Raw genomic sequence first — 13,457 nt, 5'->3', positions numbered from 1 at the left:
TCCTTTCCCCTCCACCTCCGACACACAAACACCACGTGTATTGGCGGCGGTCTAGAACTTGCCTCCTCTCCTCTTGTTAACGCCTGGCGCCCTTCTGCCGACTCCAAAATCACACCCTGTCGCACGCGCGCCAACTTGCGCCTCAATGCCAGACGCACAGGCGCCTAACTCTCCCCAAGCGCAACCCGAAAGCAAGACTGTCCGCCTACATATCACGCCTTTCCGCCCCGATCTGCTCAAGGTCTACCTGGCACCTTCGGTCCTGCCCCTTGCGCAAAACATCTCCTACCATACCGTCGAGACCTTTCCCGAGAAAGGCTTTGGCTACCTGGAGCTACCCGAGGTAGAAGCACAGAAGATTAAGAAGAAGCTCAACGGCACGATTCTCAAGGGCTCCAAAGTGCGCATAGAAATGGCCAAGCCAGAGAAGCGCAAGGCGCGCGAAGAAGCAGAGGCCGCAAAGGAAGCTCAGGGCGAGGCTGACCGGCCATCAAAACGCGCAAAGAAGGACAAAAAGGAGAAGAAGGAACGGAAAAAGAAAGAACAAGGGGTCCTGGAGGGCGTTGAATTACCAGACGACAGAAAGGTCAAGCGTGGCTGGACTGAGCCAGTGACCAAGACCAAAAAGGACAAGAAAGAGAAGAAGGATAAGAAGGACAAGAGCGACAAGGAGGCAAAGAAGGAGCGCAAGCACTCCAAATACACCAAGGAGCCGGAGCTGCTCTTCAAGGCAAAGCTGACTCCTGTTGCTGCGACCGAGGTTGCGCTCAAGGACAAGAAGAAGGACAAGAAGGAGAAAAAGGAAAAGAACAAGTCAAAGTCTACAGAGGTTGTTGTGCATGAGTTTGAGAAGAACACCAAGACTCCTAGTTTTTTGAAGCAGCCCGACGTTGTAATCTCCAAGAAACCTGCAGTGGATTATGTTAATGGTTTGGGATGGGTGGATGAAGATGGTGTTGTTGTTGAGCCAGAGACCGGAAAGGCGAAAGCCAGGAGAGCTCTGGAGCTGGTAGATGCGCCTTCGGAAGCTGCGAAAGCATGGATCGACGGGACATCGAAGTCATCTTCCACGCCCAAGGTCACAAAGGAACAGAAGAAAAAGAAGAAGGTTACGCCCCCGCCATCTTCTTCTGAATCCGAGTCGGAAGAATCGTCTGTCGTTTCATCCTCATCTGAAGACGAGGATTCTTCAGACTCGGACTCGGAAGAGTCGGCTGAAGAGTCGGAAGCCGAAGAATCAGAAGCCGCATCACCTGCACCATCGGCCGTCAAGAGCAAGAAAGCCCCAGAAAAGAGCCAACCCACAGCACCTGCGGAAAAAGAGGTTCACCCCCTCGAAGCCCTATTCAAGCGCTCAAAGCCCAACGACAACTCCATCACAACTCCCACCAAAAAGCTCAACCCAATCGACACATCCTTTACCTTCTTCGACAACAACGCCGACGTCGACACCTCAGAAGCCACAGGTCAGCCCATCGAAGACGCCCCCATCACCCCATACACCCAACGCGACATCGAATGGCGTGGCCTCCGCAGCGCAGCCCCAACCCCAGACACCGCTGCCATCGGCCGCCGCTTCTCCTTCGACTGGCGCCGCAACAGCCAAGAACGGGACGATGACGAAGATGACAGCGACCTCGATGTCCACGCCGAGCACCAGCTTTCCCTTAACACGCGTACGAATGCTAGTAAGCTCGCTGACGTCGCCGAGGAAGATGAGGGTATCACTGCAGATGGTGAGAACGGAGAGGCAGCAAAGCCCGAAAGCGAGTTCAAAAAGTGGTTCTGGGAGAATCGCGGTGATTTGAACAGAGCGTGGAAGAAGCGGAGACGCGATGCGCTCAAGGCGAAGAGGTTGGGTGAGAATAGGAAGATGACACGTCGAATTGTTTAAGTATACGTCCAAAGGCCGCCTGGCTTTTCAAAGGCACATGGGAAGGTTTTGTGAGGAGGATTGCAAAAAGCGAATATTTCGGGGTTTTTTTTTGTATCATGTGAGAGTATGCAGGTTGGCTATATGGGATATGATGTAGTAAAGAAGATGTGTAGAACGCCCGCCCCCGGTTTTTTGCTAACGCCAACGCCGACCGCTTACGCTTCAATGAAACGAAAAATAAAGAAAATAATATTCTAGACGTCCAATCCCTTGAATCTCACACTCGTCCGTCTACTACTATGTCCCGATACGCAAGCTTCTTCACCTCGCGTTAGTGTCGTCGTACTGTTTATACTCTCCCTCTCTCTTTTCTCCCCCTTTCTCTCCTCCAACTTGAACACTGGAGACACTGGTGACACCGGCGACGGAGCAAACGGCGATAATTGCGATGACGACAGCGATAATGGCGATGGCGATGCTAATGGCAAACTGGGGAATGGAGACGGTGCCGGTGTTGATGTCGTCTGTGCAGATGCCGGCTGTGTAGATGTCGAAGCAAGAGATGTTGATGCAGAAGGAGATTGCGACACCGAGCACAAAGATGCGGAGATCATGCCTTTTTCTGTCGCTGCGACTATGGCGCTCGGGACTGTGTGTAGTGGTGGTTTGTACGATGGGGTGCTTGTTTGGGTTGAGGTCGAGACGGAGGGGCGGGGAGAAGCGTGTGTGTTGGCTGGCTTGTGTTAGATGGAGGTAAGAGGATGGAAGGAAAGGGAGGGGGTGAAGGAGACATACCGGGTTTTTCTGTCAAGAAGGTGGGATTTGCCTTCTTCTTCTTCTTCTTTGATTTGAAAATAGAGCGGAGAGTAGATAGACAAGCCATCTTTTCTTAATCTTTCAGCGAGGAATTGTATTACGAAATCCCGTGCACTATATCTTTGTCCAAGTCGTTTGTTTGGCAGTATCAAACCACTCAAATCGTAGTATTTACAAAAGTCCCCCCCTCCCAAAACTTCCAAAAACTTACAATAATTCACAAGAAGAATATACCCTTCAACACTCGATACGAAAAAACCATCAAGATATATCCTTCCTTTCCATCCCACATCATCTTTGCACCGAAAAAAATGACGTACACCACCTTTACCCTCCTCCCATCCCTCCATCCCATCAAGCCACCCAAGCACGAAAAGCAGTGTTAAACAAGAAACGCCACCACCATCACCAACACCCCACACACGCACACAGACACGGGAGTCTAGAAAAAAAAATGACGATATAGATCGACACTAGGAATACGCAGACGCGTCTGCGGTCCTTATCATTACTCACATCGTTTGCTACAAACGGCGCATTACATAGACGGCATACACCTGTACTCCAGATACGCCTGCGCATACGTATGCATTCATGCATGCGCAAATCATCCTTCCCGCTTCCTTCTCCCCCCTTCCCGCGCCCGCACCCGCGCAGCCCCCACTCTAGCAAAAGCAAAAAAAGGAGGATAAGACATCCCCCCGAAAGTAGATTTGATATTAGATAAAAAAAGGCTAGAGTAATGAAGAATACCAAAGTTAATCATTCAAGTGGGTAAATAAGTGTACTTGTATCTCTTCCTTCACGCCTCCCCAAGAAAAAAGAAAAGAAAGTTGAGAAGACTGCATTCATGAAAAAAAAAAGAAGAAGAAGAGTATGACTTCATACCCATCTCCCTCGTTCCCAAATCCCCCAACCTCACTTCTCCATCTCCTTCACCCCCTCCCCACCCTTCGGCCCCCCACTCCTCCCCCTCTCCTCACTCCCACTCGTAGCCCCCTCCCTAATCAACCTCTCCAACTCCCTAATCCTCTCCTTCAACCCCTCATTCTCCCTCTTCACCTCCTCCAACTCCGCCTTCTGCGCCGCAACCTCCTCATACCTCGACGTACCGCTCGTCTGCTGCGACGAAACCGAATACCGGTGCGCGGCAGCTGTATGATTTGCGCTGCGCGACACGCTCGACGAGCTGCGGTGGCGGCGCGACGAGGTAGGGTGCATGGAGCCCGGGGTGACGAGGCCGTCGACGTGTGCGATGGACGAGTCGGCGGCGCTGCTGGATAAGGAGGTTGTCGAGGCGACCGAGGCCGAGTGGGCGCGGAGAGCGGAGAGTTCGCGCGTGAGGCGGTTGACGACTGCTTCTTGTTCTTTTTCGAGTTCGAGGTGCAGTTCTGCGGCAGTCATGGGGCGTGGGTGGCGTATGGGGACGCTCGAGGTGTCCGAGTCGGCGGCGGTTGGGTGCATGTAGCTGGTTGGTCCTGGGCTGAGGGGTGGAAAGGCGTGGGTGTGTGGGTGCGAAGATGTCGGGATCGTGCCTCCTGGAGATGCCAGAGGGAGCGGTGGAGGACCCATGGGGGATATCTGAGAGGCTCGTCGAGAAGCTGGGGTAGATGTCTGGCGGGAGAGTGAGCCCGAGGCTGGTTGTGTGTTTGACGGATTGCTCGTGGGTGAGGCTCCAGGCACCGTGGTTGAGTCGAGGGCCATTGTGGATAGTGGAGGCTCACACGGCGCGTGTGGTGCGGTTGCTTTGGTCGAAGAGTGGAGAGAGGTGGTGTCTTGATTGATTTACCCCGCCGTGGTCACAAGCAAGGTGGATAACAATGCAGCAGCTGTCCAGAAGGGCAGGCGGTCGACTGAAAAAGGGAGTCGATCTCGAGTCGGTGTGCACAGGGGCGATCGTGATGACAGAGGGTCGTTGTTAGCCAGGTGCCAGGCGCATCGGGCAATGGAAAAAGGCCATGGGCGGCGTGGGTGGGGGTAGGAGCTTCACTTGATCCCCATGTTCTTTCCGGCGTGCGTGCTTCTGGCACGTTTGTTTTACGCGGTGCCTGCTCGTCGATCTTGTTTGGCTGAGGTTGGTCGAGTAGAAGCGATGCCTGCTCAGATGCAAATGCTCTTTACCCAGCACGCTAGCACCCATCCCCCACTGCAAGCCATTGCGCAGTCCGACACAATTCGGCACGTCATGTTGTTGCGACCCTTCTGCTTCTCCAACCAAAGCCACCGCAATTTCATGCCCAATCCCAATCCCACCAGACGCGCATTGCAATCATAAACGCTTGTTTGGTATTCATCTGTCTCGGTACTCGCCTACTTCTCTACCTAGATGTAGTCATTTCCTTCCATCGGCCCGACCAGCACACGCGGGCGGGCACCGTCATCCCGCCATGGGATACCCTACAACCTGGAGCCAATTCCGTCTCCCCGTTGCCAGAGCGTATTCCGCATCTCGCAAAAATAAAATCCTGCTTTTTGAAATGTGCACGCCGTGAAACCCTCCAACTCCAAGTCGCAATGCTCTATTGAACAGGTTTCGAAATCTGAATATTTCATGTCTAAAATCTCTCCCACCCTTCCTAGTACGTCCTCGCCAAATTGCGAAGGTACCAGTCTACGAGCCTCCTGCCGACCTTGGCCTCGGAAACGTGGATCAAATCCTGTTTCTTGTTAGCATTGTCATTGTTTATTTCAAAACAGCATCTACTTACACCCTCCATGGCGTAGTCGAGGTCACTGGCCTGGATAACATCGCCATCCAGGAGACCGCCCTCGGCCCACCGTATTTGCCTGCTCCTCTGCTTGTTGACAAGCAACCAGCACCGCAGCTTCTCCGGCTCAACCTCTAGGAAGCCAGCGAGCTTCTTAAGATCCATGGTGGTGTAGAGCTTGAGGTAGCTCTTGACTGTGGGCGACATCATGTTGTTCTTGACCTCGTCCATGAAGATGCGCAGGTGGTGCTCAACGGGGTCGATGTTGATCTCTGGGTTGTCAAAGTCGGGAGGCGTGGGGCTGATGAACTTGGGGCAGGCGGTGCGGAAGAGCTCCTCGAACAGGGGAAGCGATTCGGGGCCGCCGCGCTGTAGCCTGTTGAACTGCTCGCCGTACTTTTCCCTCAGCGCAGTGTGGATGGTATCGTCGAGGCGGGTGGGTTGGAAGGCGACGCAGATGGCGACGAGGGCGTACATTTGGTCGTTCTTCTTGGTAATGGAGTCGTACTGGGCGTTCTTCTGGAAGTTCTTTGTGCGCGAGACGTAGACGAGGATGTGGCTGAACATGCGGATGGCGTCCGAGTAGCGGCGCATCATCATGTACGAGAATCCGACGTAGTAGTATGTGGTGAAGTGGGCGGCCATGACACGGGCAAACATGGCCTTCTTGTTCAGCTCAATGTCGTCGAGCGTCTTGAGCGCCAGGCTGAAATCACCCAACAGGCAGTGGACGCGGAGGAGACCAATGATGGAGAAGTAGCCCAGCATCTTGTACAGCGGGCGGTTGCCGTACTCGCCGGCATACAGGCTGGCATCCTCGCCGCGCTTCATGGCAGCAAGCTGCTCGCTGATCTGAGAGCGCTGGATGAGCGAGTAGAGGACGTTGAGGACGCTGTAGCAGCCCCAGGTGTTTGGGTTCTCGCGCAGCAGGGCAATCTCCTCCTCATTGTCGCTCTTCTGGGCCACGCGCTGGCGGTAGCTGCAGAAGCTGTTGAACTGGTAGATGAACTCGTCAATGACGTCCCAGGCCCAGTAATAGTTGGGAACCTCGAGGTCGACGGGGCCCTCGGAGTTGAGGATGTAGTGGAAGAGGTTGCAGTAGCTGTCGTAGCTGGCAAACTTGGTCTCGAGCGTGGCCTGGAACTCGAGGGGCGTGGCGGCGGCCTGCAGCTGGGCGTGGATGTCGTGGTTGCCGGTCATGGAAGGCATGCGGTCGAGATCCTCCATGCCATCGTACTGGACCTGCTCGCGGTAGTCGTTGGCCATGGCCTCCTCCTCGACGTCCGAGTCGTCGTCGGGGGCGCGGCGGGCGGGCTCGCCATTGTGGTACTGCGGCGGGACTCGCTCGCGCAGACTCATGGTTGGAGAGGGAGAGGGGGCGGGCTCGGCGGGTGGTGGTGGTGGGCTGGGCGGGCTGATGGTATCGTCGTCGTCGTCGTCTTGGAGGAGGGCCTCTGTCCCCCCCACCTTGGCCTGGCGCAATTTTGGCCCTCTCTGTTCTGTGGGCGGGCGTTGGTGCTAGTGGCGGGCGTTATCGATAGGCAGCTGCACCGGCGCCGGCTCTTCTGCGGGCCTGACTCGCCCCTGGGTTCCCTCTGGCATCGCATGCAAGACAGCTAACGCCAAAAAACAAAAAAAGCCACCCCATGGCACCAGACGGCCTCAAGTCCGTAGCCCGCCCCTAGGTATAGCCTCGCATCCACTGAGCTGGCGCGCCTGCGTCCATATAAGCCACACAGGGCCGTCGTAGGCGGTGCGCGGCGGGTGCATCCTCCCTACATATGTATGTACGTACATAGCAGGCAGGCCGACCGAGTCCACACACTGTTGCCGCTCACTTCAACTACTACAAGACCTCCCGCTCCCCTGTCATCGGGCCTCCCATTCTCTCCGCCAAAAACAAGCAATTTCCAGAAGAACGCATATCCATAAGAAACAGTCCCTTGCTCCCGGACCGTCCAGTATGACGTACACCGTTGTCCTCTTCGTCACGCGCAACAGCCACATCACGTCGGAGCAGTTCAGAGACCACTACGAAAACACGCACATTCCATTAGCCTATTCGCTGCTCAGTCACTGCTGGCCCATCACCTTCAACCGTCGCTACCTAGCCCGGATTGTCCGGAAGGGCTTTGGTGGCCCTGCCAACGTTGACCGCCCCCCGCTGCTGCTGAGGGGCGTGCTCAACGAAGAATTTGACTTCGACTGCATTTCCGACATGGTCTTCGAGGACGAGGCCCACTTTCTCGACTTCTACCGCAGTGTCTACTCAAAAGAGATTTCCGCCGTGTTAACCAAGGACGAGGCCAACTTTTTGGAAGGCGGCAAGACGAGGGTCATAGTCATTGGCGAGACCTGGACGACAGATCGGGCCGGCTCGACCACGCACAGCGTGGGCTACGGCCTAATGAGTGACCCTTCCAGCAACAGCAGCGAAGACAGCGCTTCCACCCCAGGCTGAAGCCACGTTGTAATGGACGACCCTGGCTGTCAACGGGGTTAGCCCTGCGTGCGACGACAACCCCATGTTGGAGTTACCAGTTTGTGGAATATACCATGGGTACAGGCGATCAAGGCGTTTGCGCGAGTCCTTGTGTTTTTTTCTCGTCTTTTTTGATGTTCCCTTGATCTTCAATTTGACAAGCTTCTGATAAGCATGTATATAAGAGCTACTTATAGCAAATCAAAACATACATCAATAATACCGCAGTCGAGCTAGACTTTTACAGCCTCTCCTTGCCTCGACCCAGAGGTCCCTTGCCATGTCTGTAATCATAGTGCCAATCATCCTTTGCCAAATCAGCCCTAACTTGGTAATTGGCCTCCGCATCTTCTAGCACTTGCATGTCAATGTCAACAACACTCATGCCCTCTGCGGCGCCTCCCAGCTTTGTCAGCGGGCCTACAAACGGCACAGTCACTTGGCTCAGCCCAGCATACCCCTTGCCCGGAGGTCCTCCCGCATTCGCAAAAATAATGGCGCACGTATTCTCAAACGCCCGAGCGGTGAGTATCGAGTTGAGGAAGAGCGCCTCGGCCGCAGGGTTCTGCTGGAGTCCCGCCTCATTACAATCATTCAGCGTCCAGAAAGTAGGGATGATGATGATCTTTGCGCCCTGAGCGATAAGCTCGCGGAATGCCTCGGGAAAGGCAAGATCCCAGCATATCAGTAACCCTACTTTGCCCACGGGTGTATCAAACACCTCATGCAAGTCGCGGCCCGAGCCTGTGAGATGGTCACGCTCAGGGCCCCAGAGGTTCTTCTTGATGTATTTGCCGATAATGTTACCCTGTTGGTCGATAAAGTAACATACGTTCAGCAATCTGTCCTGCTCTTTTTCATTCTCCTTGTGGCTCTCTACAATCGTGCCTGGGACAATGCCTTTTGGGATCCTTTTGTTAGTGACCTGTAGTCTCTGCAGCCAATGACTCAATCAAAGTGTCTCGCCAACTCACATATTCCACATTCTTTGGCGAGCTGTTGGTATTTCTTCACATAGTCCGAGCACCTTTCCACCACAGCCAGAAACTCTGGATCCTTGGGCTTCCAGTTGGTCAGGTGGTATTCAGGCAAGACGGCAAGCTCCGCGCCCTGGGCGGCTGCAGAGCGGATAAGTGCTTCTGCTTTGTTGAAATTGTGCTCGGGTTGCAGAGGCTACCAAGGTCAGCCACAGTGCCCGTGCAATGCGTTGTGCATAACACGATCAAAGGTGAAGTGGAGGTGGAGGCGGGGGTGGGGTAAGGTGGGGTAACAAGCACATACTTTTGGATACAGTTGAATGACTGCTACTTTGACAATTGGTGCCATGTTCCTTCCTGTTTTCTGGCGTTCTGATCCGACGCCAAAGTGATGTGATGTTCAAGTTCAGCTTCGCGTGCTTTATCGTAGTCAGGCGGGGATATGCACGATAATACAGCGGCTGCAGTGACATGCAACTCATGCAGAGCTAATCGTTGCTAAAACTAAACGAGCTGCATTAGTGGGCATCCTTGACATGACAGCAAACAAGTCTCCATGCCACACTTGGCAGGAGCTGAGAGACTGGAAAGGCTATCACAATCTATTATTAAGCGCAGAGTCTCGCCAGGGGAAGTACAAACGTTGAAGGTATCGATACAGGAGAAAAAAAGGAACCAAACCATCGCTTCGAGTAGGTATATAAATTACCGCGCTAGATTGACCCAGCGATACGCATACGACCACTCTGCTTACTAAGCCCACCTAGTAATGCAAAATTTGTAGCAACCGCCCGTATCTTATGCGACTCTAATTCTCTTTGGGAAATGCTCAAAGTAGTCGAAATTCGACGCCGGCCTCTTCAAGGTTGACAGGCTGTAGAGAGGGCTAGCCCCGCTTGACTTGCTTCTGAGCAAGCATGTGCATTAAGGCCACTATAGTTTCTAGCTGCACTGAGCCGGAACAGGTGAGCAGCTACTTGTCAAGTGGCCTATACTGCTACACCATTGGGCAAACGACAGCCACCAACCTGCACACCGTGGATCCCATATGAGTCTTCATCAGACTCGGAGTCATCATCTGATCCGATGTCCAGAAGAGCATATTGGTTGACGAGAGGTGCGGGTTTCGTGGGGGCGCGTTGAGGTTGGGTATGAACTTTGGTAGGCTGGGGGAGTGGCTGAGCGCATTCGTCTGGGTAGTATTCAATGCGTGCGCCTTTGTATACAGTGCGCGACATCATGCAGGTCCTGGCGAAGAGGGCGTTGTGGATGGAATTGGTGGATATGTGTGCATCTCCGTTCTTGAAGTAGATGTGGACCACGACTAGGTTGTGGATATGGTCTATGTGATCCTTGATCTGATCTGCCGTAAGTTTCCCTGCAATGTTTCGTACTACGAGGTTCCGAGTGGCTCCATTGGAAATCTTGATAGCTACGTGTGAGGGCACGTAGAATTGTCTATCGTTCCAGCGGAAGTCGAGCTGATGGAGTCAGCGTAGAATCCAAAAGACCAAAAAAAACTAGCAGACTACAACTTACCCTTTTCATGTGCAGGTATATATCGTTACGCTTGGCATATGCAAGAAATTCGCTTGCACCTTCAACGAAGGAGATGGTGGCTGATCGATCGTGGCGAAGGAATATGTCCAAGAGCCTACCACCTCGTACGATGTTTGCCAAGTCTTTGTGGGTAGTGCGTTCCGGTAGGTTCGTGATTAGTACAGTCCGCTGGGCATGAAGCGGAATTAGCTGACTCGGGGACTGGGTCTGGTCGTCTTCATCGTCATCTAGTTGGCTCTCTGTACCATAGGTGAAAGTCCCGGTCTCTCCAGAACCACGAAGGCGTTGATGAGGAGATGCTGCCGAGTGTGCGTCTTGACTGATCGTATGTCGCTCATGTTCTGTGCCTGCGAGTGCTCTGGTTCTGGCCCGGACGGGCGCAGTCTCTGACTCGTAATCGTATCCTAACGGCTCTTCGTTTGTGGCAGTGCCCTCGTCTTGAAGAAGGGTATCCAGTGTCTCGACCGTCAGGCCCCCGCGGAACAGAGCGCTTTTGAGAAGATCTAAGCAAACTGAGAGGCTACTCTGTAATATGTGGGGGGCATAGTAAAACTATAGCTAGCATGCGGCTTGGAGTGGGGCATAAGTACATACGGTACTCTCGTAGTGCTTGAACCTAGAATCGGCGGTCTGTTAGTGCATGAGCTAGAAAGCATATTGGCAGCAGGTAGCAATGCTGTGCCACAGGAGGCGCACCATGTAGTCGTGCTCAGCCTTGCTGATGGTGACATTGCTGTAGAGATCAGTGCCGTACTTGACATGCTGAGTGGGAGCATGCTGGCCGTGTCCGTTAGCGCAGGTGGCATCTGGGCCAGGGACGAGGACTAACTAATTCGGCCCTATGGGTCTAGTCAGCAGAGGCCATATGGACGGGTGGTCTCAGCCAAGTGGTGCAAGGACATACCTGCGCAAGAGGGCGTCAAAATAGGGTCTTCCGATTGTTACGGTGGCCATGGAGCATAGGAGAAGAAGGACTGAGGCTCGCAGCCAGAGGCAGAGGCGTCAGTACAAGAGTCAAGGCAGGTGAATGGGCACACAGGCGGCTGTCATGGTTATCAGTAATGGGGGAAGGGGTCGGTCCAAGCGCCGCCCTAGTGCTCCACCCCTCCGCAGCTGTGGGAAAGAGCGATCGTCTTCCGCGACCCCGGATTCTCCATGCAGCTGCACGACTTCTTGGACCTTGCTGCAAGCCACACCACGCAAGATATATTTTTTATCTAGATGCCCGGATGCAAACACATGTACATATTGTATGTGTATGTATGCATGGATAGACATGCAGTGCGCATACAGAGTCTTATCTGTCTCAGGCAACTCAGGGTGCTGGAGCTGAGCCGTAGCTGTGTGACATGCGCACGCGCCCTGGTGTGTGTAGTTGGATGTCCCGCGCTAGCGTCCATGGCCTATCAAATTTGTGTGCAAGCCAATCTCTCTCCCGCCCATGGAACCCAACACGCCACAACACCAGCTGGCACGGCAGATGACTGCTGCTCGGGGCGACAGCTCAGCATCGCTGTTTTCCCAGGCTGCCGACAATCCCTTCTTCACCGCCGTATGAATTGACCTCTGCCGCCCATGCCTGCCATGCTCGACCTGTGCTCACTCATGCCATAGGGCTTCGGCCTCGCAGCGCTTGGGGTTGCGGCGCGGACGGGCCAGAAAGGATTGCAGCATGGCGCCGCATTCATTAAACGCCGCATGCTCGTCGACCTCGAAATCACCCGCCATGACGATGCCTATCCCTGGGTCCTGCAATGGATGACCAACTATCACCGCGCACAGCAAGCCGGGGCCAGGCCGCTGGCTCAAAACACTGTACTCGCCAAAATCCTCAATCGCATCGACCCGCGCATGCACCATCTGCAGGTGCAAACATACACCCCTCCCGACGGGCCTTCGCACGCCGCCCACTTCTCCTTTGTCCCCGGACCGGGCAAGCACTTCTTGCGCTACAACAACGCCTTCATCCTAGTTGACCGGCAGCGGGAACGAAATAGCCTCAATGTCAAGGACGGCGTGCCCTTTGAGACTATCAGCCTCACGACCCTGTACTCGCATCGTCATGTCTTCGAGGACATCTTCGCCGAGGCGCACCAAATATACCAGCAGTCACACGAGGGCAAGACGGTCATATACAACTCAATGGGCACCATGTGGCAGCAATTTGGCGATGCAAAGCGGAAGCGCCCGCTCGACTCGGTCGTTCTCGAGCGCGGAGTCAAAGAGAGAATTGTAGAAGATATGGAGGCCTTCATCTCGTCACGCAAATGGTACTTGGACCGGGGCATACCCTACCGAAGAGGCTATCTGCTGTACGGTCCTCCTGGTACCGGTAAGAGCTCGTTTATCCAGGCAGTTGCAGGTCACCTCGATTTCAACATTGCCATTCTCAATGTCAGCGAGCGGGGCCTCACCGACGACCGGCTGAACCACCTGCTGACCAAGGTCCCACGTCGCACCGTCGTGCTGCTCGAGGACGTGGACGTTGCCTTTATGAACCGGAAAACTCCGGGCGCTGATGGATACGCGAGCGCATCAGTTACATTCTCCGGGCTGCTCAACGCCTTGGACGGTGTGGCTAGTGCTGAAGAGCGCATCATCTTCTTGACGACGAACCATATCGAGAGGCTGGATGAGGCGCTTGTGAGGCCAGGACGCGTGGACATGACTGTGCGACTGGGTGAGGCGACGGAGTACCAGATCGAACAGCTCTGGGATCGGTTCTACGCCGATTTCGATGCAAGTGGGGAAGCGAAGCAGAGATTTATGGCCAGGGCCAGAGAGCTAGGGCTCGTGGATGCAGTAAGTACTGCATCGCTGCAGGGATTGTTTCTGTACAACAAGGACGACACCGAGGGCGCTATCAAGATGGTTGAGAGCCTCACCGCCGGTAGTCGAGCCAATGGCCATGCGGGCGTAGCTGGTCATGTGCATGTGAAGGAAGAAGAGGTTACGTCACATTGAGGGGAGTCATGTAGGTGCGGGTGCGCTGTACAAACATGCGACTATGCCATAGGCGATATATATGTATGAGGGAG

At 54.3% G+C, this 13,457-nt stretch overlaps 9 protein-coding genes across 9 annotated transcripts; 4 read left to right on the top strand and 5 right to left on the bottom strand.

Annotated features, from left to right (window-relative positions):
* Positions 1–145: 145 nt before the first annotated feature.
* On the top strand, positions 146–1,894 carry COCCADRAFT_1936 (uncharacterized protein; the record flags this gene model as incomplete). Its single annotated transcript, XM_007710332.1, has 1 exon — positions 146–1,894. The coding sequence occupies one exon, from the start codon at positions 146–148 to the stop codon at positions 1,892–1,894; it is 1,749 nt and encodes a 582-aa protein (XP_007708522.1).
* Positions 1,895–2,130: 236 nt separating this feature from the next.
* On the bottom strand, positions 2,131–2,759 carry COCCADRAFT_33621 (uncharacterized protein; the record flags this gene model as incomplete). The annotated part of the gene is made up of 2 exons (XM_007710366.1): positions 2,131–2,609; positions 2,672–2,759. 2 exons carry the CDS (start codon positions 2,757–2,759, stop codon positions 2,131–2,133), a joined length of 567 nt encoding a protein of 188 aa, XP_007708556.1.
* A 953-nt stretch (positions 2,760–3,712) lies between these two features.
* On the bottom strand, positions 3,713–4,396 carry COCCADRAFT_80018 (uncharacterized protein; the record flags this gene model as incomplete). The annotated part of the gene is made up of 1 exon (XM_007710409.1): positions 3,713–4,396. A coding segment is annotated over one exon (684 nt), but the record flags the coding sequence as incomplete, so codon positions are not given.
* Positions 4,397–4,673: 277 nt separating this feature from the next.
* Positions 4,674–4,967, top strand: COCCADRAFT_86462 (uncharacterized protein; the record flags this gene model as incomplete). Its single annotated transcript, XM_007710408.1, has 1 exon — positions 4,674–4,967. A coding segment is annotated over one exon (294 nt), but the record flags the coding sequence as incomplete, so codon positions are not given.
* A 301-nt stretch (positions 4,968–5,268) lies between these two features.
* On the bottom strand, positions 5,269–6,759 carry COCCADRAFT_86411 (uncharacterized protein; the record flags this gene model as incomplete). The annotated part of the gene is made up of 2 exons (XM_007710407.1): positions 5,269–5,349; positions 5,401–6,759. The coding sequence occupies 2 exons, from the start codon at positions 6,757–6,759 to the stop codon at positions 5,269–5,271; spliced, it is 1,440 nt and encodes a 479-aa protein (XP_007708597.1).
* A 604-nt stretch (positions 6,760–7,363) lies between these two features.
* COCCADRAFT_86417 (uncharacterized protein) lies at positions 7,364–7,861 on the top strand (the record flags this gene model as incomplete). Its single annotated transcript, XM_007710406.1, has 1 exon — positions 7,364–7,861. One exon carries the CDS (start codon positions 7,364–7,366, stop codon positions 7,859–7,861), a length of 498 nt encoding a protein of 165 aa, XP_007708596.1.
* A 262-nt stretch (positions 7,862–8,123) lies between these two features.
* On the bottom strand, positions 8,124–9,208 carry COCCADRAFT_33616 (uncharacterized protein; the record flags this gene model as incomplete). Its single annotated transcript, XM_007710365.1, has 3 exons — positions 8,124–8,782; positions 8,857–9,055; positions 9,164–9,208. 3 exons carry the CDS (start codon positions 9,206–9,208, stop codon positions 8,124–8,126), a joined length of 903 nt encoding a protein of 300 aa, XP_007708555.1.
* A 640-nt stretch (positions 9,209–9,848) lies between these two features.
* Positions 9,849–11,373, bottom strand: COCCADRAFT_23238 (uncharacterized protein; the record flags this gene model as incomplete). The annotated part of the gene is made up of 6 exons (XM_007710350.1): positions 9,849–10,340; positions 10,399–10,922; positions 11,014–11,035; positions 11,116–11,196; positions 11,249–11,258; positions 11,324–11,373. The coding sequence occupies 6 exons, from the start codon at positions 11,371–11,373 to the stop codon at positions 9,849–9,851; spliced, it is 1,179 nt and encodes a 392-aa protein (XP_007708540.1).
* Positions 11,374–11,860: 487 nt separating this feature from the next.
* Positions 11,861–13,383, top strand: COCCADRAFT_23237 (uncharacterized protein; the record flags this gene model as incomplete). The annotated part of the gene is made up of 2 exons (XM_007710349.1): positions 11,861–11,971; positions 12,034–13,383. 2 exons carry the CDS (start codon positions 11,861–11,863, stop codon positions 13,381–13,383), a joined length of 1,461 nt encoding a protein of 486 aa, XP_007708539.1.
* Positions 13,384–13,457: the final 74 nt, after the last annotated feature.

The sequence above is a fragment of the Bipolaris zeicola genome (assembly GCF_000523435.1).
Source record: "Bipolaris zeicola 26-R-13 unplaced genomic scaffold scaffold_17, whole genome shotgun sequence".
Taxonomy (NCBI): domain Eukaryota; kingdom Fungi; phylum Ascomycota; class Dothideomycetes; order Pleosporales; family Pleosporaceae; genus Bipolaris; species Bipolaris zeicola.
The sequence above is the reverse complement of the archived record's forward strand: the minus strand, read 5'-3'. Positions and strand labels throughout refer to the sequence as shown.